Source organism: Sapajus apella, unplaced genomic scaffold (genome assembly GCF_009761245.1).
Source record: "Sapajus apella isolate SASKATOON/1434 unplaced genomic scaffold, GSC_monkey_1.0 scaffold28, whole genome shotgun sequence".
Taxonomy (NCBI): Eukaryota; Metazoa; Chordata; class Mammalia; order Primates; family Cebidae; genus Sapajus; species Sapajus apella.
The window spans coordinates 22,867,108-22,894,181 of record NW_022436968.1 but is presented as its reverse complement, the minus strand read 5'-3'; the positions used below and the strand labels follow the sequence as shown (position 1 = coordinate 22,894,181).

The following is a 27,074-nucleotide window of genomic DNA, read 5'->3' as shown; positions in this document are numbered from 1 at the left end:
AAATGAACATCCTTGTGGCCCTCTCCTTCAATTATAAGTGTATCAACATTATATTTTTTACTTGAATACCTGTATGTAATGCTAACCAGAGGTGTTTTTTTCTCCCATCCATGAGCCTAAAGCTTTGTTCAGGCCCAGTCTTTCTTAGGAAGAAGTTCTAAGCCAAATAGTTCAACAGAGCTCAGAATAAGCTGGGGATTAATGAGCTTGTGTGTACAAACAAACAAGTACAGTAAATTACACAAATACCCTGGACTTGAGCATGTAGAGAGTATTTTCAATGAATCCCAAGTGGCGCCCAAAGAGATTAAAAAATTAATCTCCCTCCCAAAGGAAACCCTGAATTCTAATGTGAAAACATATACATGAAAGTCATTCTCTCTCAAAAGAGACAAGTTCCTACAAAGCCAACGGGGCTGGGGAGAGTTCTCCATGGGGCTGTTGCCACTGATGCCAACTGCACCGTGCTCAGTCTAGTGTGGCTGCTAACATTGCCTGCAGAAGAAAATCTCTCTGTTTTGACTGTGTACCTCTGAGCTAAATGGGGAAAACGAGCGAGATTTAGACTTGGAACCAAAGGGTTTTTCTATTTAAAAAAAAAAAAAAAAAAAAAAAAACCTTCAGATGGCTCATTTGAAAAAATTTATAAATGATCCCTGAAAGAGACAAAAACATTTGATATTTATTTTAGTTGAAACAAGTAGATAGACGGTAAACTCATCTTTGAGTGGTAGCCTGGCTTCTTTTCCACAGAAAAGAGATGTATTTCTCTTCTTTAATTCTTTGAGAAAAGCAGCTCTATATTTCTTAGCTATCATCCTTGTATTCCACCTGCAGATACATGTCTTGGTTTGTAGGAGCATGGTGACATATACCCATGTTGGGACAAACACAGAATTTGGATACCAAGAAATATAAATAGCAAGAAGAAGAAATGAAGACCTTGGGCCCCACATGGTGATTCATACCTGTAATCTCAGCACTTTGGGAGGCCAAGGCAGGGGGATCACCCAAGGTCAGAAGTTTGACACCAACCTGACCAATGTGGAGAAATTCCATCTCCACTAAAAATATAAAATTAGCTGGGCGTGGTGGTGCATGCCTGTAATCCCAGCTACTCGGGAGGCTGAGGCAGGAGAATCACTTGAACCCAGGAGGCAGAGGTTACAGTGAGCTGAGATCACGCCATTGCACTCCAGGCTGGGCAACAAGAGCGAAACTTCCTCTCAAAAGAAAAAAAAAAGAAGAAGACCTTGTTTGCAGATTAATATTGCTAATCACCAGAAAGAATGTAAAAAGGGAAATGAGCAAAGAGAAAATAAAAAGAGAGAAACAGTCCTAGTCTGGCTAGGCATACTACATATTGGTTTCCATAATTAGTGAGTTAAAATCTGCTGCTGGTGAGATCAATCACTAACTTCAGCAGCTGGGATTTGCTTACTCACCCCGGTAGAGTCCGAAGAAGCCCTCATAACGCAAGACTTTCTTAAAACAGTCAAAGCTGTTTTTGTACATCAGCTCCCCAACAACAGAGCCAGTGCCACGCTGGTTTTGCATTCGGGTCTTCACCAGATCTATAGGATACACTGCAGTGGCTCCCACAGCTACAAAAAGAACAATTTTTAAGCTTTAGAAAGAACATAATTAAATGGAGAGTCCCTAAGAATGACAAATCTCATCTTAAAGGATGAGAAAATAAAACACAATACATATTCTCACAAAAGAGACTTTATATTATTATTTTTCTTTCCCTCACACACAGTTTAGGGATAGCAGGCTAGTAACCACTGAAATCCACAAATACAGCTGCTTCAGAAAACAACTGTCAAGAATGCTCTTTGATATCTCAGGTTCATAAATTACAGAGTAGATTATTGAGTCACTTCCCAAATTAGATAATCAACACTCAGTTTTCTATAATAATAACATTCAACTATTAGGTATAACATTTATTTACATTTTCCATTAAATGCCTAAATATTATGCCATTCTTAAAATGACTGTATCTGTACACTAAGTGGCTATAATTTTAAAATTTAGTTTAACAAAGCATCTTGGTAAATTAATTAGTTACAACCATAACATTGGAGAATCACTTCAACATTATCCTATCCCTACGTATAGAATTTGGTTTAAAAGAAAATACGGCTATGCTTCAGGATTTCTCAGAGACTGAAAAATGTACTTACATGAATGAGAGTATTACACATTTTGACTGTTGAAAGCTAAAACCTGGTTTGCAACTTTTAAAACTGAGAGTGAAAAGAAAAAACAAAGAGTCTCGAGTTCAGGCTTATCTCAAAAAATCGTAAGCATTTTAATCACACCTGCCAGTTCTTCTCAACAAAGCAACTTCAGATTCTACACATTTTCTATGTAGAATATTTAAGCAAAATAGTTTCTCAAATTTTGGCTGTGAACAGGGAGGGAAGGAAGATTCATTTTTGCAAATAAACATCAAGTCCAGATATTGTTAAACCAGTGAAAAGGGAAAGGAAAACATATAAGCAGAAAAACAAAAGTGAATCACTTTGAGAGGCTGTTTTATTTCATGAGGTTCTGGGATTCATATCCCAAACCTCAATTTCTTTCTTTTTTTAACTTTTATTTTAGGTGGGGTACATATGAAGGTTTGTTACATAAGTACACACATGTCATGGGGGTTTGTTGTACATATTTCACCACCCAGGTATTAATCCCAGTACCCAACAGTTATTTTTTCTGCTCTCTCCCTCCTGCCACCCTCCCCCCTCAAGTAGACCCCAGTGTCTGTTGTTTCCTTCTTTGTGTTCATAAGTTCCTATTTAGCTCCCACTTATAAGTGAGAAGATGCAGTATCTGGTTTTCTGTTCCTGCATTAGTTTGCTAAATAGCAAATCTCAACTTCTTAACCTGCACCATAAACACAGTCTCATTTTCCAATTTTTCATACTGGCGTTAGCCAGTATAATTAAGGTGAGTACAGCATTGCATCCCAGACTTTCACATCATTACAGAGGTTTTGTCCTGAAGACAGACTGGAGCCAGATGGTCCATAGACAGCCATTGCTATGACAAGTCCTCTGATCACAGGTAAAAATAAAAGAACACTTCAGAAAGCCCCGAATTCATGACCCATGGGAACAATGAACTGCACCTTTGCTGATCTGCCTCAGTCTAGTGAGATAATATTACCTTAACAGAAGCCTGAAACAGGACATAGACATGTCACTCACCTCCAGCAACTGAGCCCAGAGTGAATCTGTAAGCAGACTCGGCAATCTGGAGCCAGATAGGCCTGCCTAACCCAGGAGAATGCTGCAGAGAAGAAGAAAACAGGTAAAAGAAATCTTGCAAGAGCACACAGCAAGTGAAAAAGCTACAATCTGATTATTTTAAGACAAGGAAAAACAAAACCTAAAAGTGATATTGCTAATGCAGTAATATCTTTTCTAAAATTAGATAATAGGATATTCATGCAGCCAAAAATGGAAGCAATCTATTTAAAAACATAACTCTAGCATCAGTATTTAAAAACCGTATTTGGCCAAATATAAAGTAGCTTCCCCTTACCCCAATTTTTACAAGCGTATTAAGGCCTCATTTATCTGCTACTATTGGGGAATACACTATTAGTTTACAGAAGTGAATCTTTCAGGTAAACAAGCATTTCAGCTATGAAATTTTTTTCCTTTTTTAACTAACAAAATTTAAAAAGCTTTTTAAAGTATATAAAAATTAATTTGATTCCCAAATCAGAGAATATTGATCATAATCTACTATCTCTAATGACTACTGTCATAGTTCTAATATAAAACCAATAATAACTAGAAAGGAGAAAGTTCACATACTTGCCAATGTCTTAATTATATATACATAAATCTAAATAATATAATTATAAAATTACATACAAGATGTATTTTAAAGTATATACAAAAATAGAAATTATAAACGAGATAAATATTTTAAATAATTGTATATTTCACTCATTAATTAGTGCAAAAATATTCTTTTTTTTTTTTTTTTTTGACACAGGGTTTCACTATGATGCCCAGGTTGGAGTGCAGTGGCACAAACATGGCTCACTGCAGCCTCAAATTCCCAGGCTCAAGCGATCCTACCAACTCAGCCTTCAAGCAGCTAGGACTACAGGTGCATGCTACCATACCCAGCTAATTTTTAAATTTTTTGTGGAGATGGGGGTCTCCCTATGTTGTCCAGCCTGGTCTCAAACTCTTGAGTTCAAGCAATCCTCCTGCTTCGGCCTCCCAAATTGCTGGGATTACAGGCATGAGCCACCCACCTGGCATAAAAATATTCCTGATATTACTTTCAAATACCAAAATCCATGGACGCTCATGTCCCTGATATGAAATGGTGTAATATTTGCATATATCCTATGCATATTCTCTTGTATACTTTAAATCATCTCTAGGTCGGCTGGGTGCAGTGGCTCACACCTGTAATCCCAGTACTTTGGAAGGCTGAGGCAGGCGGATCAAGAGGTCAAGAGATCGAGACAATCCTGGCCAACATGGTGATACCCCATCTCTACTAAAAATACAAAAACTAGCTGGGCATGGTGGCGTGCGCCTGTAGTCCCAGCTACTCGGGAGGCTGAGGCAGGAGAACTGCTTGAACCCGGGAGGCGGAGGTTGCAGAGTCGAGATCGCGCCACTACATTCCAGCCTGGCGCCTGGCGACGAAACAACACTCTGTCTCAAAAAAAAAATAATAATAATAATAATCATCATCATCATCATCTCTAGGTTACTTGTAATACCTAATATAAGGTAAATAGCTGTTATACTATATTCTTAAATTTTGTATTTTCTTATTGTTTGTTTTTTCCCCAAATATTTTCCATCCACAGTTGGTTGAATCCAAGGACATGGAACTCAAGCAGATGGAGGGCTGTACTGAATACGCTTCAGTATAATTAACTGAATATGCTTAAATTAGTTTCTAAAATGATTAACCAGTTAATTCTGATACTTTGTTTCAAAGACAACAGTTGAAAACATAAACACAATCTGTCCCTTCAAGTCAATGATGATACTTAATCTCACACACTTTGAAGGGATTCAAGTTAAGACATTGCTACAGATTCAATGCTTGTGACTCCCCAAAATTCATGTGTTGAAACCCTACCGGCCAATGTGATAGTATGTGGGGATGGCACCTGTGAGTGGTAATTAGGTCATAAAAATGGAGTCCTCATGATAGGATTAGTGCCATAACAGTATAAGACACAAGAAAGATGAACTCTCTTTTTCTCTCCCTCATATAACAAGGATACAACAAGAAGCCTGCTGTCTACAGACTAGGAAGACGGCTCTCACCAGTAACTGTATCAGCCAACTCCTTAATCTTGCACTTTCTAACCTCTAGAACTATGGGAAATAAGTGTTTGTTATCTAAACCATAGATGGTAATTTGTAATAGCAGTCCAAATAAAGACAGGCATTTTAGCTTACATTTTAAAATCAATATAGCTATTATGCTACCTATTAAAAACTTATTGGCACCAGCACTTTGGGAGGCCGAGATGGGTGGATCATGAGGTCAAGAGATCGAGGCCATCCTGGTCAACATGGTGAAACCCCGTCTCTACTAAAAGTACAAAAAATTAGCTGGGCATGGTGGCGCGTGCCTGTAGTCCCAGCTATTCAGGAGGCTGAGGCAGGAGAATTGCCTGAACCCAGGAGGCAGAGGTTGCGGTGAGCCAAGATTGCGCCATTGCACTCCAGCCTGGGTAACAAGAGCGAAACTCCGTCTCAAAAAAAAACAAAACATAGAGCGGGTGCAGTGGCTCATGCCTATAATCTCAGCATTTTGGGAGGCCAAGGCGGGCAGAACCTTTGAGGTCAGGAGTTCAAGACCAGCCTGGCCAACATGGTGAAACCCTCTCTCTACTAAAAACACAAAAATTAGTCAGGTATAATGGCAGGCACCTATAATCCCAGCTACTTGGGAGGCTGAGGTGGGACCATCTCTTGAACCAGAAGGTGGGGGTTGCTGTAAGTTGAGATCACACCACTGCATTCCAGCCAGGGCGACAGAGCGAGACTATGCCTCGAAAAAAAAGTATACAGAACATTATTTCCCCCTCTTGGAGTTTCTCAATCACAAAACTGGATGAAAATAAACCTAATTCTCATAGATTATGAATTATTTTCATTCATGTCTCCTTTCAAAAGAATATGCTGAATTAAAACTCATAGAATAAAAAGGCTATGATCTTAAATAAACATCAAGTAACCACTAATTCCCTTATTCATATAAAAAGGTTTCTCCTGTGTTCAATCACATATATTTTTCTTTATACTTTCCTCCTTTAAAGAATGTTTATAAGCCCTACAAAATCCTATGAAAACTGAAGGATTATACTGTGCTTTAATTCTTTGCTAAAAACATTTCTAACCATAAATACCCAAATGCCTTTTGACAGAAATGTCACCTTCACTCTTATTAAATAACATTTAAAAGAAAACACACAATATATGGTTAGCAAGATTTTTTTAAGATTATCACTTATAGCTCACTTGTATTCAGGTATATAAATTAATGTAATTAATGCTATGGATTTTACTTCATGAATATTCATAAATGAAACGCTATCACTGTCATCCCTATTAATGACTGTGTACTGAATTTTTAGCATTTAGGCTGAAGGAAAACACTCGGCACTAAGAAGATTGCCTGCCGTGAGCAAATGGGCCAAAGAAAAAGACGCTCTTTCCCTTAAGGTTATGATTATGATCATAAAGTTTGATATTTAACAAGGTTAATTAAGTGTTTTTCAAAACAAGAATTGAGAATCTTAAATGATTTTTAACCTACTCCCTAAGCATATGTGTATGATAGGAAATAAGTCAAGACCTCATTTAAAGAGATGTCTCTTCATTTTTTTGTTATAGGTATCTCATTTTGCAAGTGAGAATTAGGTCTAGTGAAGTGGCTCACATCAGTAATCCCAGAACTTTGGGAGGCTAAGGGAGACAAATCACTTGAGCCCAAGAGTTCAAGACTAGCCTGGGCAACATGGTGAAACCCCATCTCTACAAAAAATACAAAAATTAGCAAGGCGTAGTGGTACATGCCTGTGGTCCCAGCTACTCGAGAGGCTGAAGTGGAAAGATCACTCGAGCCTGGGAGGTTGAGGTTGCAGTGAGCAGTGATTGTCCATTAAATAAGGCAAGATTATGTCAGTTAACAAGTCAAACAACCTTCCCAAACCATACTGCTAACTCAATAGAGAGAGCTGCCTCTTTTAAATGTCACACTATTAATGGGTAGAATAAAAGGGAGAAGTCGCTAAAGTTTTTATACTGAGCATTGGAAAAGGGAAAAAAGGCTAGATTCTATAAAAACAAAAATGTATGACTGGAATGGCAAAATAAGGCTAGGGAAAACAAAACAAAATTTTTCTGTCTGCAAATCATATCTATGACTTCGGTAGTCTGGGATTTGCATTCAATATTCCTGGCCTTACAAAGTAAGATTAAAACCTAAAGCCATGACAGTATAGGAGGAGATGAAAGAAAAAAAATTATATATATATATATATATATAATTGAATATATATATTCCTGAATGCTAAACAATAATTTTCTCTCAGTAAAAGGGGAGTTAAGTTCTGTTAAGGATTATAGTAAGTCATGAAGAAAAAAAAAAAAAGAAGACGAATGTAATCCTAGCACTTTGGGAGACTGAGGTGGGTGGATCACCTGAGGTCAGGAGTTCAAGACCAGCCTGGCCATCATGGTGAAACCCCATCTTTAAAAAAAAAAGTAAATGACTAATAAATAATAGCTAATATATAAACCTAATTTCCTTTTTGAGAACAGACTTCCATTTGTGGTTAAACTATCACAGGTGATGGAGGTAAAATGTTCCAAAAAAGGAATTCCTAAATGGACTGTAATATCTTCCAGTGTGTGCTCATGAATCCAAAATTCAAAGAAGGTCCACAGAAATGCAAATTACACAAAGAAAACAAAGTTCTATGTCTAAGGAATGCTATACACAAAATAAAGATAAAAATAATTCTAACATGCAGCCATAAAAAAGAATGAGATCATGTCTTTTGCAGGAACATTGATGGAACTGGAGGGTATTACTCTCAGCAAACTAACACAGGAACAGAAATCCAAATACCATATGTTCTCACTTATAAGTGGGGGCTAAATGATAAGAGCTTATTATGAACACAGATACGGAAACAACAGACCCTGGGGTCTACTTGAGGGAGAAGTGGGGGAGAAAGGAGTGGAGCAGAAAAGATAACTACTTGGTACTGGGCTTAATACCTGGGTGATGAAATAATCTGTACAAGAAACCCCCATGACATATGTTTACCTATGTAACAAACCTTTTTTGTTAAAAGTTAAAATAATAATTCTTAATAACTCTAATAGTGTTTTGACAGACTACAACTCAGCTTATAAGCCGTGGTTGAGTGAGTGGCCTATAACTTTAATATAATTCTCTATAGAAACAAAACATTTTTAAAGAAAGTACATATATGCCCAAGCAGGTCCATCACAGATCATTTATCCTATACAGTTGAAAAAGTAATTATGTAATATACAGTAAAGAAAAAGAGAAGGTTTGTTTACCCATTTTCACATAGGGCCAAAATTGGTCTATAACCTGGTTTTAATATCCAAACTGTTACATGCTTCAAAAATATACATCCACTTCTTTCTGTAACCCACTTCCTCTTTTATCTTACTTTCCTCAAATCAAAATTTCCATTTCTCTCACTGTAGGTCATCTTAATAGCAAACATATTTACCCATAAGACTGTTGGTGAGTATTTAGACTGTTACGATATTTTTGCAATTGCAAATAATGCTGCTATAAACAATCTTTGCTAATACCTCAGCCTCCCGAGTAGCTGGGACTATAGGTGCACACCATGCCTGGCTAAATTACTTGTATTTTTAGTAGAGATGGGGTTTCACCATGTTAGTCAGGCTGGTCTTGAACTCCTGACCGCAAGTGATCCACCCACCTCTGCTTCCCAAAGTGCTGGGATTACAGGCATGAGCCACCACACCCAGCCTAAACATTCTTGTACATATCTCTTAACACACATATGTAAACATTTTTGTTAGGGACTATACACAGGAGAGGAACCAACAGTCATGGGGTATGTGTCTCTTCAACTGCAGTGGTACTGACAAATAGTTTCCAAAGTTGTGATGCTAGCAATTTCCATTCCTTCACCTCTTGAACAACACTTGCCATTGTCAGATTATAATTTTGGTCAATCTGGACAGTGTAAAATAGCATCCCATTGTAGTTTTAATGTGTGTTTTCTTATACTAATATTATTAAATTTTTCTATTATTTTCCTTACCATTTGGATATCCTCTTTTGTGAGGTTTCTGTTCAGGTATTTTGCCAATTTTTCTATTGCATTCCTTGCCTTTTGCTTATAAATTTGCAGAAGCTTATTATACTATATATTCTGGATATAGATCCTCTATTATTTAAATGTATTGCAAATATCTTTGCCTATTGTGTAACTTGTCTTTTCTCACTCTTAGTGGTATATTTTGATAAAAGTTCTTAAATCTAATGAAGTTTAACTTATTAATCTTTTTTTTTTATTAGTGTTCTGTACTGTTTACAAAATCTTTGCTTATCTCCAGATCATAAATAGAATCTCTCATGTTATCCTCTTTAATCTTTCACATTTAGAACATTTTAACAGGAAGTGACTTTTGCATATGGTATGGGGTAGTGATTTTTTTTTTCTAGTTGAATAACTATCATTAATTAAAAATTTAAAAAATAGGCCTGGTGGAATTTCAGCCAGCATAAAAAAATTAAAACATAAAACATTTCAGGCACTTAAAAAAATACAAAGACATATTAATACTTTTTCCTCACTTCCTATTCCCTTCTACCTCATGGAAGTAGATGAGGGTAAATTAAGCAGTGTGTCATATATATGTTTGAGCCCATCTTGGAGTTTGCTCCTATAGGCTTCTCATAGTCAACAACAGTAATAAGCACAATAGTAGTAGTTAATATTTGTTGCATGCTTAGCAGGTGTCAGGCTTAATGTAAGTGTATTATGACTTGTGTAATTCTCACAATAATCCTATAAAGATGAATACTGCTATTCCTATTTATTTATTTACTTGAGACAAGGTCTTGCTCTGTCACTCAGGCTGGAATGCAGTAGTACAATCACAGCTGACTGCAGCCTTGAACTCCTGGGCTCAAGCAATCCTCCCACCTCTGCCTCCTGAATAGCTAAGACTCCCAGCGCATACTACCATGCCTGGCTAATTTTCTGTATGTTTTTGTAGAAACAGGATTTCATCATGTTGCCCAGGCTGGCCTCAAACTCCTGGGCTCAAAACAATCTGCCCGCCTTGGCCTCCTGAAGTGCTGGGATTACAGGCACAAGCCACCGTGCCTGGCATACCTTCACTATTTAATAATGAGAAAACATAATAAGAGGATGTTACATAATCAGTGGCCAAGCTCTTAACTACTGTCTCCCTCATAACTTCTATTTCTGGACTCAGATTCTCCATCATGAACAAGTGTTTTCATAACAACTTTCATAAGTTGAGATAATAAAATATATATTCTTCTTCCTATTTTATATTTGGGTTTCTAATAGACTCATATAGGAGAACACTCTGCATAATAAATGTAAGTAATTATATACACCTAATTTGGCAATATAGGAAACATTACAATAGAATCAAATCAAGAGATCTTCTAGAAGTAACATGGGAATAGTTATAGTTAGCACTACTATAATTCTGTGGACTAAAGAATGTTAGAAACTGAGTCACTAGGATTACAGTCTATAAGGCTGCCTTAGAATGCCTCATAAACCTGAAATATGTTAACTGAAGAACATTTTTTCAAGGCTAAAAACTGAAGAAAGTTTATTCCATTACTTTGGTTGCTCTAAGAACTTAAGTGTATTTTCATATTATTCTACTTGAGTCCAGCCTGTATTCCTTACAAAATTTTAAATGTTACAAAGGAAAAAGGAGGATAAGTTTAGAATTCTGATAATAAAATTCATTGATGCATACCATTTTACAGAATGCAGGAGCTTGAAAAACTCTCAGAAATACATGAAGATACTCACTTTACTAAAGGGAAGACTGAGGCCCAAATAAACTTGTATCAGATCTCAAGTACAGTAAAGGTCAGATTTCACAATGGCCATTAGTGGACATTAATCTAATAACCTTCATAAATCTGTTTCTACAAAATTCTAATAATTACTTATTATTTCTGTTGAGCTCTATTTTCTCAGATTTTGTTCCTATAATAATGTACAGGAAAATATACATTTAAGACCTTAATTTTTATTTCACTGTACCTAATTCTCTGTAGAAAAACTATCTGCTATGTGAGAGGAAACATTAAAAAGTTTAGCTAAGCGCATTGGCTCATGCACACTATAATCCCAGCACTTTGGGAGGCCAAGGCCGCTGGATTCACATAAGCCTAGGAGTTTGAGACCAGCCTGGGAAACACGGCAAAACCCTGTCTCTACTTTAAAAAAATAAAAAACAAAAAGGCCAGATATGATGGCTCATGCCAGTAATTCCAGCACTTTGGGACGCCAAGGTGGGCAGATCAGGAGGCCAAGAGATCAAGAGCATCCTGGCCAACATGGTGAAACCCCATCTCTACTAATAACACAAAAATTAGCTGGGCGTGGTGGTGTGCCTGTAAACCCAGCTACTTGGGAGGCTGAGGCAGAAGAATTGCTTGAACCCAGGAGGCGGAGGGTGCAATGAGCTGAAATCGTGTTACTGCACTTCAGCCTGACAACAGAGAGAGACCCTGTCTCAAAAAAATAAATTAGCTGGACATGGTGGTATATGCCTGTAGTCCCAGATATTCAGGTGGCTCAGGTGGGAGGATCACTTGAGCTAGGAAGGTCACAGCTGCAGTGAACAGTGATCGTGCCACTGCACTCCAGCCTGGGTGACAGAGTGAGACCCTGTCTCAAAAAAAAAAAAAAAAAAAAAAAAGTCCTGAGATTCTTCCTTTGGGGACAATGTAAAAATACCCAAGACCTCTACCAGCTCTCTAGAAATTCTAGATCCCTGTAGCATCTCACTGGTTAAGGAAAGGCAGAGAAAGTACTCCACCACCATCACTCTGGATACCAATCAGAGATCCAGGGAAGAAGAAAATGGTGGTTTTTTATCACTGCCCATTTCCTAAATATCTGACAAGATCCTTGAGGCCACCCATCCCAGCATAAAAGTATCAGCACTGCCACTGAAGACAGGCAAATCATCTTGAATCTGTCTTAAAAAGAATTCACAGCAGTAACAAAATTACATCACTTTCCTAAGGATGAAGAAATGTGAAGAATGCAGACTCAGGGTGCCAAAGATTGCAAAACACTCTTCAGATATGTCCTCTAGGAAAATTGCTAGGGGCAAGAGAGGTGGGTGAATAGAAAAGTAAGCAGTAGAAAAACTGAAGAGGAGGAAATGAGTTGAGATTTTTAAATTCAGTTTACAATGTTTTTAATAAGCTAAATAAAATATTCCCCAATTACAAATATTAAGGATACTACCAGGGAGAGACATATCAATAGACACGTGTAACACTGCAAAATATCTTCTTTTGAAATGTAATTTTTCAAAGGTCAAGAGCAAATTTTCACAAATGTATGTATTACAAAAAATAAGATTAAATTCAGAAGAGCTCTTTAAATATTTCAATATGTCTCATTTTTTAATTTTATAAAAAAATTTTCACATTCTTTCCTTTTACTAAATGCTATAATTTTATAAAATTTTATTTCACTGAATTGAAATAAATCCATCTATTTTTAAAGGATCTGAAACCTTCTAATGGAAAACTTTTTTCTTTTTTTTTTTTTAAGACAGGATCTTACTCTGTTGCCCAGGCTGGAGTGCAGTAGCACAACCACGGCTCACTGCAACCTCAACTTCCTGGACTCAGGTGAGTCTCCCTCTTCAGCCTCCCAAGTAGCTAGGACTATAGGCACACGCCACCATACCTGGCTAACTTTGTATTTTTTTTTTTGGTAGATACAGGGTCTTGCCACGTTGCCCAGGCTGGTCTGGGACTTCTGGGCTCAAGCAATCTGCCCACCTCAGCCTCCCAAATTGCTGGGATTACAGGTATAAGCCACTGTGCCTGGCCTAGAAATAAATTTTGATGGCAGCAGATAAAAGAGTTTTTCTGGTACAAAAGAAACTAAAATGCAATGAGCTATAATATGTTTTAATCTATAGGAAGCTTCATTACACACTAAGCAAACAATTAAGGTATTAACACAAAACGTAGATATAATAGTGTTTCTTTTCCATTTTCAATTTATTTCAACCTGACTACAAAATGTTCTTCTTCATTATGTAAAGTAGAACTGGAAATTCTAATTAGTTTCACAGGTAGACTCATCATTCCATGGAGCTCAAGTAAAAGAAAGATTTACTACCAAATCTTCCCAAAGTGAACTACACTTACATACCTTGACGTTTCACTAACACATTTGGTGAAGGTGAACAATAACAGTAGCCCAATCCTGGCTACTCAACAATATGCCAGCAATGAAGAAAGAGCAGACATGGCCTATGTCTACAGCATGCACATTTAGAAGCTCTCTCTCTCTCTTTCTCTCTTTCTTTCTCTCTCTCTCTCCTGTCTTCTTTTTCCCCTCCCCACATGCCTTCCCCATGTTGTCTAGCCTAGTATGGCATCACAGTCTCCTAGAGAATTATGAGGGACACAGGTTCCACATCTATTAGAGCAGGAAAGTACCACGAGGACAATGACTGGCCCTCCTAACCCACACACAAAAGCAATGTGACCCTCTGCTACCACTGAAACTTCTTTCAAGTGCTACAGAAACAGAGGTTTCAGCTTAAAACAAGATTTGTTAAAAACTGTTCTATTCCACTTTTCAAGGTAATTTCATGGAGGTTTTTTTTTTTTTTTGTCTTACCAAGATAGTATTTGTAAAATCAGAAATGGGACTGTATTAATTTTACAGGACTCAGAAGCTATTGTTTTAAGCATTCTTAACATTTATAAAAATCAAAGCTAATATTTATCAAAAATGTAATAATAGTCAACGTTTTCTTTCTGAAAGTTAATTTTAAGGGGAAGGAAGTCAAACCATGTATGTATGAACTCTTATTTTTCTTAATAAAACAAAAAACAAAACACAAACATAAATCTAGTTATAAAAATATTCCATAGGCTAGGCACAGTGGCTCACACCTGTAATCCCAGCACTTTGGGAGGCCAAGGCTGGTGGATCACCTGAGGTCAGGAGTTCGAGACCAGCCTGGCCAACATAGCAAAAACCTGTCTCTACTAAAAATACAAAAATTAGCCAGGCATGGTGGTGCACAACTGTAATCCCAGTTACTAGAGAGGCTGAGCAGGAGACCCCAAATCGCTTGACCCCAAAGGCAGAGGTTCCAGTGAGGCAAGATCACACCATTGTACTCCAGCCTGGGTGACAGAGCCAGACTCCATCTCAAAAAAAAAAAAAAAAAATATATATATATATATATATATATATATATATTCTATAAAAGTGGGGGTAACAGTAGTTCTATAAAGGTAATCATCTTTAAGCTAAATAAAGTCTTTCTCTGGAAAATAGTTTTTAATTTTTATGGCATTCAGAAGCTGTCAGCTTCTATTTAGGCTACCAGTTCAGCATTTGTGAAGGTGATCATATTTATAAGACTACTCATACCTGTCTCTGAAGTTCTGCCAGGTTGTAAGGTAAGGCCCCTTCAGCCAATGGGGCTATTCTCTCAATATCTGCCAAAGTCAAACGCCTTCAGAAAAAATATAGGAAATAATTGTTAGACACTGACAAACTCCTCACGCCAGATCATCTTTTCTCCAAAAACAAAAACCAAACAAATCAAAAAAACCCTGAACTACAGTTTAAAATCATTACTTCCTTATTTACATTGATCATTTTAGTGACAAAAAGTCTTTTTAACTGTTTTCATCAACAAAACCCAAAAGACTCCAGAGAAATATTGTGGAGTGCATGAATTTAGTAACATTCCAGGGATAGATATTAAAATCAAATAAATAATTATTGCCAGAAACAAAAGTATAGAGGTTGACTGTCCACTAAATGTGTCCCCTAAGGATACCTATTTAAAGCACAGGTGCAAAGTATCTGGGAAGGATTCATATAAATCTTATAAACACTGGTTGCCTCCAAGGAAAGAAACAAGGATAGGAGTGAGACTTTTTTTTTTCAACAGTATGTTCCTTCCAACCCTTTGAGTTTTGACCCATTTTGAGGCAGAATAGGGTCTGGAGACAGGGAGCCTTCCCTTCAGCCTCTGATTGGTCATTGGCCAAGTCTTCATTTGCGTAGGATGTAACTTCAGCTTCTGATTATTTGCAGGCTGAGCCTTCACTTCAGCCTCCAATTTATCATGGGCCGAACCTTCACTTCAGCATCCAATTGGTTGTGGGCCAAGTCTTCATTTATTTAGGGTGTAACCAATAGGAAACCTCTCACGGTACTTAAACTCAGAAGATTTGCAACTGGTACTCTCGAGCTGATTGCTCAAGCCTGCTCCTGATCTGTGGAGTGTACTATTGCTTCAATAACCTATGCTTTTGTCTTCTGTTGCTTTGTTTGTACGTTTTGTCCAATTTATTTGTTCAACATGCCAAGAAACCAGACAATTTGTAGGCAAGACCCTCGACTGGTAACATATTTTGCCAAGTCAGCCAGGAGGTAAGCCTGAATTTGAGGATTTATTTTTCTTTGCTTTGCTTTTTCCTTTTTTCCTTTCCTCTCTATTGAGCCTTCATTTGTGGGCACAGACTGGAGCTATCTCCATGTAGGGCTCCCTCCACTCCACACAGGGGAACCCTTTCACCTCTCTTTCCCTTTTCCAACATGAGACCCTCCATAGACAGCATCTAAGCATAGAGGCAACTGCAGGTCTCTGGCCAGGGCCGCTCTCCAAGGAGGCTGAAAGGCATCTATGTGGAAGCACCTAAATACCACCACCTGGTTTGGGTGAGGGACCTGAGTCCTTTTCTTTTTTTCAGTCTTTCAGAGGCTGTTTCCTAGTAGATCCTTGGTAATTGAGGGCAACTAGTCAGGGCCACTCTCTGGTGTTACCTGAAGGCCAAGGAGGGAATGAGGATAGCTGCTCTGCCCAGCATGGGGAAGGACTCTTTTCTATTTTTCCTCATTACAGTCGCTAATCCCTACATGTGATACAATTGGCAGTGGCAGCTCCTCCAGAACAAACTCACATATGTTTCAGTCAACTTAAACCCTCTTTTCTTATGCCAAATTCTCCTACAGAGTTAGCTTGTAACGGCAAAAGATGTCTCTTAGGTGTTTTGACTTCCCTTCTCCTACTTGATCTATTCAACTTGCTAAGGACTTTGGGGGACCCACAATCTTTAGAATACATTCTATATCTTGTGTCTTTTGTCATCATCATATTATTTCTATAGAGTGGCCTGGCCTTAGGCGGAATCCACTGTCAAAGTGGTGGATTTTTAAACATTCCCCCTCTTGTCCAGGGCCTGAGTGGAATAGCCAACCCTACTATTTCATTTTTCATGCTCAAAATCCACCTTTCCCCACTAAGATTCCCTGTAATCCACATGACAAAAGAAATCCATTCCTGAAGCAGGTGGACCACAAGGTCAGGAGTTCAAGACCAGCCTGGACAAGATGGTTGAAACCCTGTCTCTACCAAAAAAAAAAAAATACAAAAAATTAGCTGGGCATGGTGGCGCATGCCTGTAATCCCCGCTACTTGGGAGGCTGAGGCAGAGAATTGCTTAAACCTGGGAGGCAGAGGTTGCAGTGAGCCGAAATCACGCCACTGCATTCCAGCCTGGATGACAGAGGAAGACTGTTTCAAAAAAAAAGAGAAATCCATCTAACCTCGAGTTCCTATTATTAAAGTTCATGGCTATCACTCCAGTGGAACAGGAAGTATGGGAAACCATGGCCTTATCAAACTCAAGGTCTTCATCCAGGGACAAAAGGAAAGCTCACAGTAGGTCATCAGTGGTGGAGAGAACCTTCCCAAAGTGGTACCAGCATCCATCTAAGGTCAGAGTCATCTGACAGAGTAAGACAGGGCTCTAAAGGGGGACACCCCTGAGGACCCTAGCCAAGACCCAGTTTTTCCAGGGGGATGCCTCAGGTAAAATTTGGGTCACCAAATAAGCAAGGTTCTCTTATTTCTTCCAGACCACTATGGGCAACTCTTCATCCATTCTAACTGATTCGCCACTTGGCTGCATTCTCAATCACTGGAATCAATTTGACCCTGACAATCTAAAAAGAAAACATCTGACTTTTTACTGTAATACTGTATGGCCCCAAAATTAGCTGAACAGCCAGGAACAATGGGAAGTCAGTGTAAGTCTTAATTACAACACCATCCTGCAATTATACCTATTTTGCAAAAGGCAGTGTAAATGGTCAGAAATCCCATAGGTGCAGACCTTCATAGCCCTATATCAAAACCCAACCATCTGCAAAATTCCTAGAACTCGCCTCCTCAAAAAAGGTTCTAAGGCAGAACCGGATATTGTGGATGACCTCCTTTTTGCATGGGCCACCTGTCTCTCAGAGGGAATGGCAACCACCACCAACCTCTTCCCAGGTGTTTCTGAGGCTCACCAAGAGAAAAATCCAAGGGCCCTCCTAAGTCCCCCTCACACTTGAAGGGGAATACCGTATTCAACTACCTCTGCAGACTGGCTATCCCCTAGGGAAGTAGGAGCTGAGGGGCCAGTCCAAGTGTAGGTCCCCTTCTCCATAAATGACATACAACAATGTAAAGAAAGCTAGCAAGCTATTTACAGAAACCCAGAAAATTTGCAGATAGGTTCCAAACTTTGACCATAGCCTTTCATCTCTCATGGAGAGACATTCAATTCATTCTAGCAACTTGTTGCACTCCCCCTTGGAAAAGGAATTAATCTTAGAGGCCACCAGCCAGGAAACAGATGATTTATTTGCCCAAAACCCTTAGGGTAACTGCCCAGGCCCAGATATAGTTCCAACTAATGATCCTAACTGGGACTATAACACCCCCATGGGAATGAACAACCAGGCCAAATTTCTTAAGGCTCTCCTTGGAGGAATGAAAAAGGGAGTAAGTAAGACAGTAAATTATGATAAAGTAAGGGAGGTTACACAAGGCAAGGAGGAAAATTCAGCCATGTTTTATGGGAGGCTGGAGGAAGCCCCTAGAAAATATACCAATCTGAACCCTTCCTCTCCTGAAGGCAGTATTGAGCCCTCTTTTATTCCTAGTATTACTACCTTCAGCGTGAACTCTCTTGTTAGTGATTACTCCACTTAGAAGCTTATACATTTTACTGACTAAAGAAACAAATAATCTGTATTATTTTCAAGCCCATAGAAATATGTAAGTCCTATAATATTGATACTTTTCAATTATGTCTAAGGTTATAAGCATGTAAAACACTGTTAATATATGTAAGAATATGTATAAAAACCACTAGACAGCTTTTTTTTTTTTTTTGGAGATGGTGTTTTGTTCTTGTTGCCCAGGCTGGAGTGCAATGGCATAATCTTGGCTCAAGTGATTCTCCTGCCTCAGCATCCCGAGTAGCTGGGATTACAGGCAGGTACTACCGCGCCCGGCTAATTGTTTGTATCATTAGTAGAGACAGGGTTTCACCATGTTGGCTAGGCTGGTCTCGAACTCCTGACCTCAGGTGATCTGCCTGCCTTGCCTCCCAAAGTGCTGGGATTACAGGCATGAGCCACCACATTCAGCAATAGCTTACTTTGAAGAGATATTTTCTAAATTCTTGTTCAGAGTAGACTGACTGCAGTTTCTTAGGTGTGCTTCTCAGTATACTCCCTCAATGTTTTAAAGCATATGGAAATTTCAATACTGTTTAACCTCATGGATTCCTTTGTTACAGGTTTTTTTTGTGTGTGTATGTGTGTTTTTTTAAGATGGTGTCTCGCTCTGTCACCTAGGCTGAAGTACAATGGTGCAATCTCAGCTCACCGCAACCTCTGCCTCTTGGGTTCAAGCAATTCTCCTGCCTCAGCCTCCTGAGTAGCTGGGATTACAGGCATGCACCACGACACCCAGCAAATTTTTGTATTTTTAGTAGAGACGGGGTTTCACCATGTTGGCCAGGCTGGTCTAGAACTCTTGACCTACCCACCTTGGCCTCCCCAAGTGCTGGGATTACAGGCGTGAGCAACTGTGCCTGGCTGGTTGTTTAATATTTCTAAGGATTAAAGACATCATGGCTCCCTTTTAGATTCAGTAATATTAATAAAATTTGAAATATATAGGGTTAGAATCCAACACATTCAGAGGAAAATTGTTAAATTACATACCTGTAGAGCACGAAATGAAACCCAGGTTCTAAGCTCTTAAGGGGGCAGGGAAACTGTTGTAGAAGTACACCATGAGCTACCATACATCAGTGACCAAGCAGTGAGCTGAAGAGCCTAGCTCTACGTGAACATGAATTTTTAAACTGCATTGTGCCTCAGTTTATCCATCTTTACAATGGGGATAGTACCATGTTTTTGTTTATTTTTCTTCTCAGCTGACTGGATTATTTCCCCAGTCTATCTTCTTGCCATGCTTGATGCCCACGAAAGTACCTAACATAATTTCTGACAACAGGACTCCTTGGGAAAAACAGAAGGTGCCATAGACTCCATTTTAGGAGAAACCTCTGTTTTCATCATGGAACCCAAGAACTGTAGGCAGACAGGTCCCTCTCAAAATCTAAGGCTCTGCTCAGTTTTGCATCATGTTACTCGACTTTTTTGACTTTTGGGGGCATCAGAAATTACTTTAGTGGGGGAGAGAGATATAAAGAAAGTTATAGATATGAAGTTGTATTTATGGTAAGGAAGGTTATGAAGAAAATAAATTTTATATGAGAAAAAATCTTGTATGGCAAATTCTTGTCCTAAAGTAGAATGCCTAATTATTTAGGAAAGAGGAAAATATAGAATAAGTCAGAAAGTCCAAGCAAGTCATAAATGGTCTGTAGAAGTTGTGACAGGTTCATAAAATGGGAAAGAGGCCAGGCCCAGTGGCTCATGCCTGTAATCCCACCACTTTGGGAGTCCAAAGTGGGCAGATTATCTGAAGTCAAAAGTTCAAGACCAGCCTGGCCAAAATGGTGAAACCCCATCTCTACTAAAACTACAAAACTTAGGCAGGCATGGTGGTGCACACCTCTAGTCCCAGCTACTCAGGAGGCTGAGAGACAAGAATTGCTTGAACCCAGGAGACAAAGGTTGCAGTGAGCCAAGATCGCACCACTGTACTCCAGCCTCAGTGACAGAATGAGACTCTGTCTTAAAAAAATAATAAAGGGAAAGAAAAACTTAAAAGTGCTAGATCTTCTGTCTACAAGTGTTATGTGTGTGATGTTTCTATAAAGGAGCTGCAATTAATTGGCTTAAAAGCTACAACCTAGAGATTAACCCCTCACATGATCATGTAAGCTATGCAGTTACCCAGACTGCATCATTTGGAAAACCTGTATGGTTTCATGGAAACCATTCCTAGTTAAGGATACTTCAAAGGATTCATAGTCTAAGTATTGCCAAGATAGGCCCAGTAGCTGTGTTCACGTTTTCCCTTGGGAAAACTGTACTAATCCTGAGACATCTAGTTGCCTTTTGGTTCCTCAGTACAAAAATAACTGGGTGGCTACTGGTGGACACTAAGTGTAATTACCTCCAGTGGAAAAATAGAACTGTTAGGGCAACTCAGGATACTTCCCAAGGTCCTTTCCAGCCTTTAACCAGGGCCACCTTAGCAGGGACCTTAATCACTTGGGAAAGTGAAAACAGCCCAGGCACAGTGGCTCACACCTGTAATCCCAGCACTTTGGGAGGCTAAGGTGGATGGATCACCTGAGGTCAGGAGTTCAAGACCAGCCTGGCCAACATGGTGAAATCCTGTCTCTACTAAAAACTACAAAAATTAGCAAGGTGTGGTGGCAGGCACCTGTAATCCCAGCTACTTGAGAGGCTGAGGCAAGAGAATCACTTGAAACTGGGTGGCAGAGGTTACAGTAAGCTGAGATTATGCCACTGCACTCCTGCCCGCACAACAGACAGAGTGAGACTCTATCTCAAAAAAAAAACAAAAAAAAAAACTGAAAACAATAAGCTAACCCATATATTCACCATAGAGAACAATTTTTGTCTTAAAAAACAAAGATCCTTTTTTCCTGTGTGGAATTAGTTCTACTTATGTTTACTAGCCAACTGGACTGGAACCTGTATACTTGTTTATTTAGCCTCCCAAAATCAACATAGCTCCCAATAACCAGTCTGTCATTATATTTTTAACTGCAACTGCCAGGCACAAATGAGCCATCCAACTCATACCCTTTTGATAGGGCTAGGAATAACTGCAGGAGTAGCAATGGGAGCTAATGGGCTTACAACTTCCCTATCCTATTACCAATGCTTGTCCAAGAATCTTTCAGACAGCTTGGAAGACACTGCCCAAAGTATCGTCATCTTATAAAATCAAATATACTCCTTGGCAGCAGTCGTTTTATAAAATAGAAGGGGACTGGATATCCTAACTGCTCAAAAAGGTAGCGTATGTCTTTTCCTACAATAAGAATGTTGTTTTTAGTCAGGATTAGTAAGGGATGCCACTGAAAAATTAGCTGACAGGACTTCTAAAATATAACAAAAGCTGTCCAAGTCATGGGGCTACTGGTCAAGGGTACTAAGCTGGGCTTCATGGCTCCTTCCCTTAGGACCATGTTTGTTAAATCTTTCTACCAGACTATTTCTTCTCACCTAGAGACGATTAAGCTTCAAACGATCATGCAGCAGGACTTCCAGCCAGTTCCAGATGATGATGCCAGCCCTGACCATAAAGTCACTCTATCTCCACTAGATTGAGCAGGGCTAGAGTTCCATGGTCCCCAGTAGGTAGAGACTGTGCCCCAATCAGCATGAAGTAGTTACAGAAGAAAGACTATTGGTTCCTCTGCCTCTCATAAAGATTTATGAGGATCACACCTCTCAGGGGGAAATGAGGCAGAAGAACAGTTTATTTGAATAGTTTATATTTAGAATACAAATTCCAAGAAAGACAAGCAGATGTAACAGAGAAGAAGAAAGAAACACAGGAAGGGTCTGGACACAGGGAGCCTTCACTTCAGCCTACGACTGGTCATAGGCCAAGTCTTCATTTGCATAGGGTGTAACTTCACTTCAGCCTCTGATTGGTTGCAGGCCAAGACTTCAGTTCAGCCTCCAACTGGTCATGGGCCAAGTCTTCATTTGCATAGGATGTAACTTTACTTCAGCCTCTGATTAAGACCAATGAATTGGTCATGAGCCTCCAACTGGTCATGGGCCAAGTCTTAAATTACATAGGGTGTAACCAACAGGAAACCTCTAAAGGGTACTTAAACCCCAGAAAATTTGCAATCACAGCTCTTGGGCTTCTTGCTTGAGCTCACTCCCACTCTGTGGAGTGTACTTTCATTTCAATAAATCTATGTTTTCATCTTCTGTAGCTTTGTTTGTTTGTTTTATCCAATTCTTTGTTCAACATGCCAAGAACCTGAGCAACTCATAGTCAAGACCCTCTACTGGTAACAATGTGAATGCACTACTGTTTCCCAAAAGCTTACTTAAATTCCATGAACTAGCTAGAACATCACTTTATAACCAGCTTTGAGAACTACTTTTTGAAATGTGTCATCATGAAGGTCAAAACTTTTGTTTAAAGATGTGAATTACAGGCCAGGCATGGTAGCTCACACCTGTAATCCCAGCACTTTGGGAGGTTGAGGCAGGTAGATCATCTGTCAGGAGTTTGAGAACAGCCTGACCAACATGGTAAAACCCCATGTCTCCTAAAAATGCAAAAGTTAGCTGGGCATGGTGGCAGGTGCCTGTAATCCCAGCTACTCAGGAGGCTGAGGGAGGAGAATTGCTTGAACCCAGGAAGCGGAGGCTGCAGTGAGTTAAGACCATGCCATTACACTTCAGCCTGGCCAACAATAGTGAAAATCAGTCTCAAAAAAAAATACATATGTATATGAATTACAGATGAATAAGACACGGCCTGGTACTACATATCAATCACCAAAGACTGGCTGATATTTAGTATCATCTCCAGTCCAACAATAGATAGCATGAAGGCCCCAAATCACCTATGAATATCCAGCTTCTATTAGTCCTCAGTTGTAGGGTTAAAGCCCATTTTTCAGATATTGTCATACTGAAAGAACTACTAAAGGAGACCTTCTAAAATCTGGTCTCTTAATAGGCCATAAGTCCCTGGCCGGGCACAGTGGCTCACGCCTGTAATCCCAACATTTTGGGAGTCCAAGGCAGGCAGATCATGAGGTTAGAAGTTCGAAACCAGCCTGGCCAGCATGGTGAAACCCCATCTCTACTAAAAATACAAAATTACCCAGGCATGGTGGCACACGCCTGTAGTCCCAGCTACTTGGGAGGCTGAGGCAGAAAAATCGCTTAATCCCAGGAGGCAGAGGTTGTGGTGAGCCAGTATCATACCACTGCACTCTAGCCTGGGCGGCAAAGCAAAACTCAGTCTCAAAACAAACAAACAAACAAAAAATCATAAGACCCACTTCCCACAGGTCCTTCTGGATGCCCATAGACAAGGGTTTTTCTTTTGGATTTGTATGTGCTTTGTTCTTTTACATTTATAAAGTAAAGGCATAAAACATCTCAGTTTGTCTATGATGGTAACTTTGATGACAATGTCACAGGCATACCACAAGAAAATGATACTCTCCAATACAAAATGGCATATAATGTTTAGTGAGGACCATTTACAGTGAACCAAAAAGATTGCAAGATTCCTTGATGTATCTTAGTCTGTTTTATAAAGTTAAAAATTACAGCAAGTTTCCACAAATCTCTTGAAATTTGTTATACCTCCAGAGAGCCCAGGTTAAATCAATCTTTTCTCTCCCTTTCTTCGTCTCACTTCCCTTCTCTTCTCTGTCAGATTTCTTTCTTCTCCCATTTCCCTCTCTCATGTACCTCAGCCCCTTATGCCCTTCTCTCACCTCACTCCTGCCATCTCTTCCTTCCCCTTTCCTTCCCTTCCTTTTTTCTCTCCCTTGTTCTCGCTCTCCTTTTCCCTCCCTCCATCTTCTTCTACCTTCTGTCTGTCTTCCTGTGTTTCTTTCTTCTCCTCTTTTACATCTGTTTGCATTTCTTTCTTTCTTGGAATTTATATTCTGAATATAAACTATTCAAATAAACTGAATAAACTCATGTTAGAATGAACTAAAAGGCACCACTGCTTCACATTTTAGAACTCTCCTATAATAAATATCATGAAGAATTATTAAAATACTTACCCTGAAGCATTATATAAGTCTGCAAGCTGATATAGAATATCAATTTCTAGTGGTGTGACTTGTCCATAGCGTATGGCACTCTGGGAAAATTCCTCTAGAAGGGAGAGAAAAAAAAATGTTTAAATCTTGAATGATTCTTAATATATAACAAAGTTCTGCCTTCACCAATTATAATATAATCTGAAAGCTATAGGCATTTTAGTATCATTTTTTAAACCTAAAATTGAAGTTAAATATTTAAGTTCAACTATATAAGAATATGCATTTCTGAAAGCTGGTAAAAGATAAAATGTTAAGATGATAAAACAGAAAAACAGATAAATTAACTTCAAGAAGTAAAGAATCTCTTCAGAAGCTCATCTCTCTTATCTTGCTTATTCACTTTGCTCTCCATAAGTATAATACAAAAGAAGTGGCTGTTCTCCAGTCATTCAAAACATCCTAATGCCACTCACCAAAAGTAGTCTTGCCCATCTTTCTGTGGCAACTTCTTCCTAGTACAAACAAGCTGCTGCCACAGTGCCACTGACCTGTTTGACAGATTGGGCCAAGGTTCTTTTCAAAACTGTCAAAGCCACTTTTCCACTCCTGACCTCAGTATCACATTAAATCCACCTGGATTTTGGAGCCCAAGTAAAGCATACATACATATGGTAACATACTTCCTAGATCTGGCTTTAGAGTGGTAAGCTTAGATCAACATCATGCCTTGATGAAGAAAAGTGAAAATACTGAGATTCTTAAGGATATATATTTTAAAATCTTACCCTTTGTGACTTCAACATCTTTCCTTGTGCCAGCTAGAGTGCTATATATCTTACGAACAAGCTCCATGTTATTCAGCAAGGAGTTAAATGCATTGAAGTAGGAGAAGCTAACCTGGTGTGAGATACTTCCTCCAGCTGCCTAGAAAATGACAATACAAAAAAGTTTAAAAAACAAACAAAAACATGTTTATGGACACTGCACTTTTCTCAAAGAGGACCCAAAGGAGTCTTCATTATTAAAATGACTTTAACAACCAGTCCATAAATACAAGAAAAGTATCACACTGAAATAGTGCATTGCATGCCCTCAGGGAAGTCTATGTAATTTAGGTTTTAAGGAAGAAAGCAACATCTGGAAGTTGGACTTCATGGTTCATCTACCTATAAGGTCAAAAACAACAAATATAATTATCACAGATCAAAACAATGGTTATTTAAATTGGATCTTCAAGAACCTCAACTATGAAACTCTTGCTAGTCCTGGATAAACAAAGCATCACTGTAAAATCTATGGAACACTTTTTAACCTTGTTTTTTCCCCCATACACATATACAAAAACCAAGTGGTGACTTTAAATTTTAAGACAATTTTATTACACCAACTTTTCCTAACTCTTTAAGGCCACTGTTATAATTAAAATACTTAACAATCTGTGGTGAACTCTAAATTTGGATCACGAAGGATACAATGATCAAAAACTTCAAAAAATCTGGAGAGAATTTATTCCCTATTGAGTTACATCTTCAGTGTAACAGTGGAAAAGAGGCTCTCTCATGTCCGACTATGGGGGACAACGTGGCCTTCACTACCTCCGTAGGATGAGGAGGTAATTTGTTCACTGCCCACCACCTGGACATAAACTCAAAAGAGAATATTTTGCAGAGTTTGCAAAAGCCTTGTTTTCAAGCCAGAAGTCAGAGGAATTCGTATAATTGAAAACATTCTCCATTAAAAATGCAAAGAAATGCTTATGTAAATACCAATACGACAACTTTAATCATAAAAGTCTATTACAAATAGTGTAGGTAATGATGGGCAAATATAACCCACCCCACCCTCCCTCACACACATGCCTTAACCTAAATACAGATTATATTTGTGTTAGCTTGAATTTGGATACCAGTGACCCAAAGGCTGGACTCATTATTTAGTATATTCCTCTGAGGATTAGAATTGGTTTTTGGTAAACTGAGGCTATCATAGGTCTATCTAACCCAGTTGGAAAAGATTAAATAAGTCCTCTCCCACTAAGGTACTGGGCCCCACCAAGATTCTCTTCCCTTCTCCCTCTTTCCCTCCCTTTCTCTCTTTCATTCTCCCTTTATCCCTTTCTTTCCTTCCTTCTTTCATTTTTTGGTTGGGGTATGAGGTGAGGGCAGGGGAATGGGGGATGGTGTCAAGGAGGTGAAACGTGTAGGAGAAAGTGACATGCTCCATGTTCAGATTCACTGAAGAAAAAGAACAGAAGTTGATCTTTCTACCCCAGTCTAAATCAGGGATAATGATCTTCAGCTGAAACAACAAAGGCACTCATTGGCTTCCCTCCATTTAAAACAAGCAGTAATCAAAAACTTATACATGACTACAATGCATGGACAAGAAAACGGGTAAGTGAGGAAAGTTTCACCACTCTATGTGAGGAAGTGGATGACATGAGTTTGCTATTGGTCCAGATGATTACTTAATAGAGATTAGCAGTTTGACAGAATAAAAAACTGTGTCTGGTGCATACGGACTGAATGCACAGGTGAAGGGGCAGAGAGAGGAGTGAGCCACAGAGGCTGATGGCCACATATTTCCTCCATACCTTCTGCCATGGGCATGGTTATTAAAACAGTGCAGAAGCCAATGACGATCCCTCCAGCAGACAGCACCCTGAAGGCAACAAAGGAAGGAGCCATCTTTATAGCAAGACCTTGGGAGCC

The 27,074-nt window shown here is 39.0% G+C and overlaps 1 protein-coding gene across 4 annotated transcripts in view; it reads right to left on the bottom strand.

The window, feature by feature from the left end:
* Positions 1-27,074, bottom strand: part of SLC25A12 (solute carrier family 25 member 12) — a 237,288-nt gene that overhangs the window by 32,765 nt on the left and 177,449 nt on the right. For all 4 annotated transcript variants that reach the window (XM_032292951.1, XM_032292952.1, XM_032292954.1 and 1 more), the window contains 5 exons: positions 25,149-25,287; positions 24,382-24,475; positions 14,729-14,813; positions 3,216-3,297; positions 1,446-1,604 (listed from right to left, as the gene is read on the bottom strand). In XM_032292951.1, the coding sequence (XP_032148842.1) occupies positions 1,446-1,604; positions 3,216-3,297; positions 14,729-14,813; positions 24,382-24,475; positions 25,149-25,287 (559 nt within the window). The remainder of the gene's footprint in view (positions 1-1,445; positions 1,605-3,215; positions 3,298-14,728; positions 14,814-24,381; positions 24,476-25,148; positions 25,288-27,074) is intronic.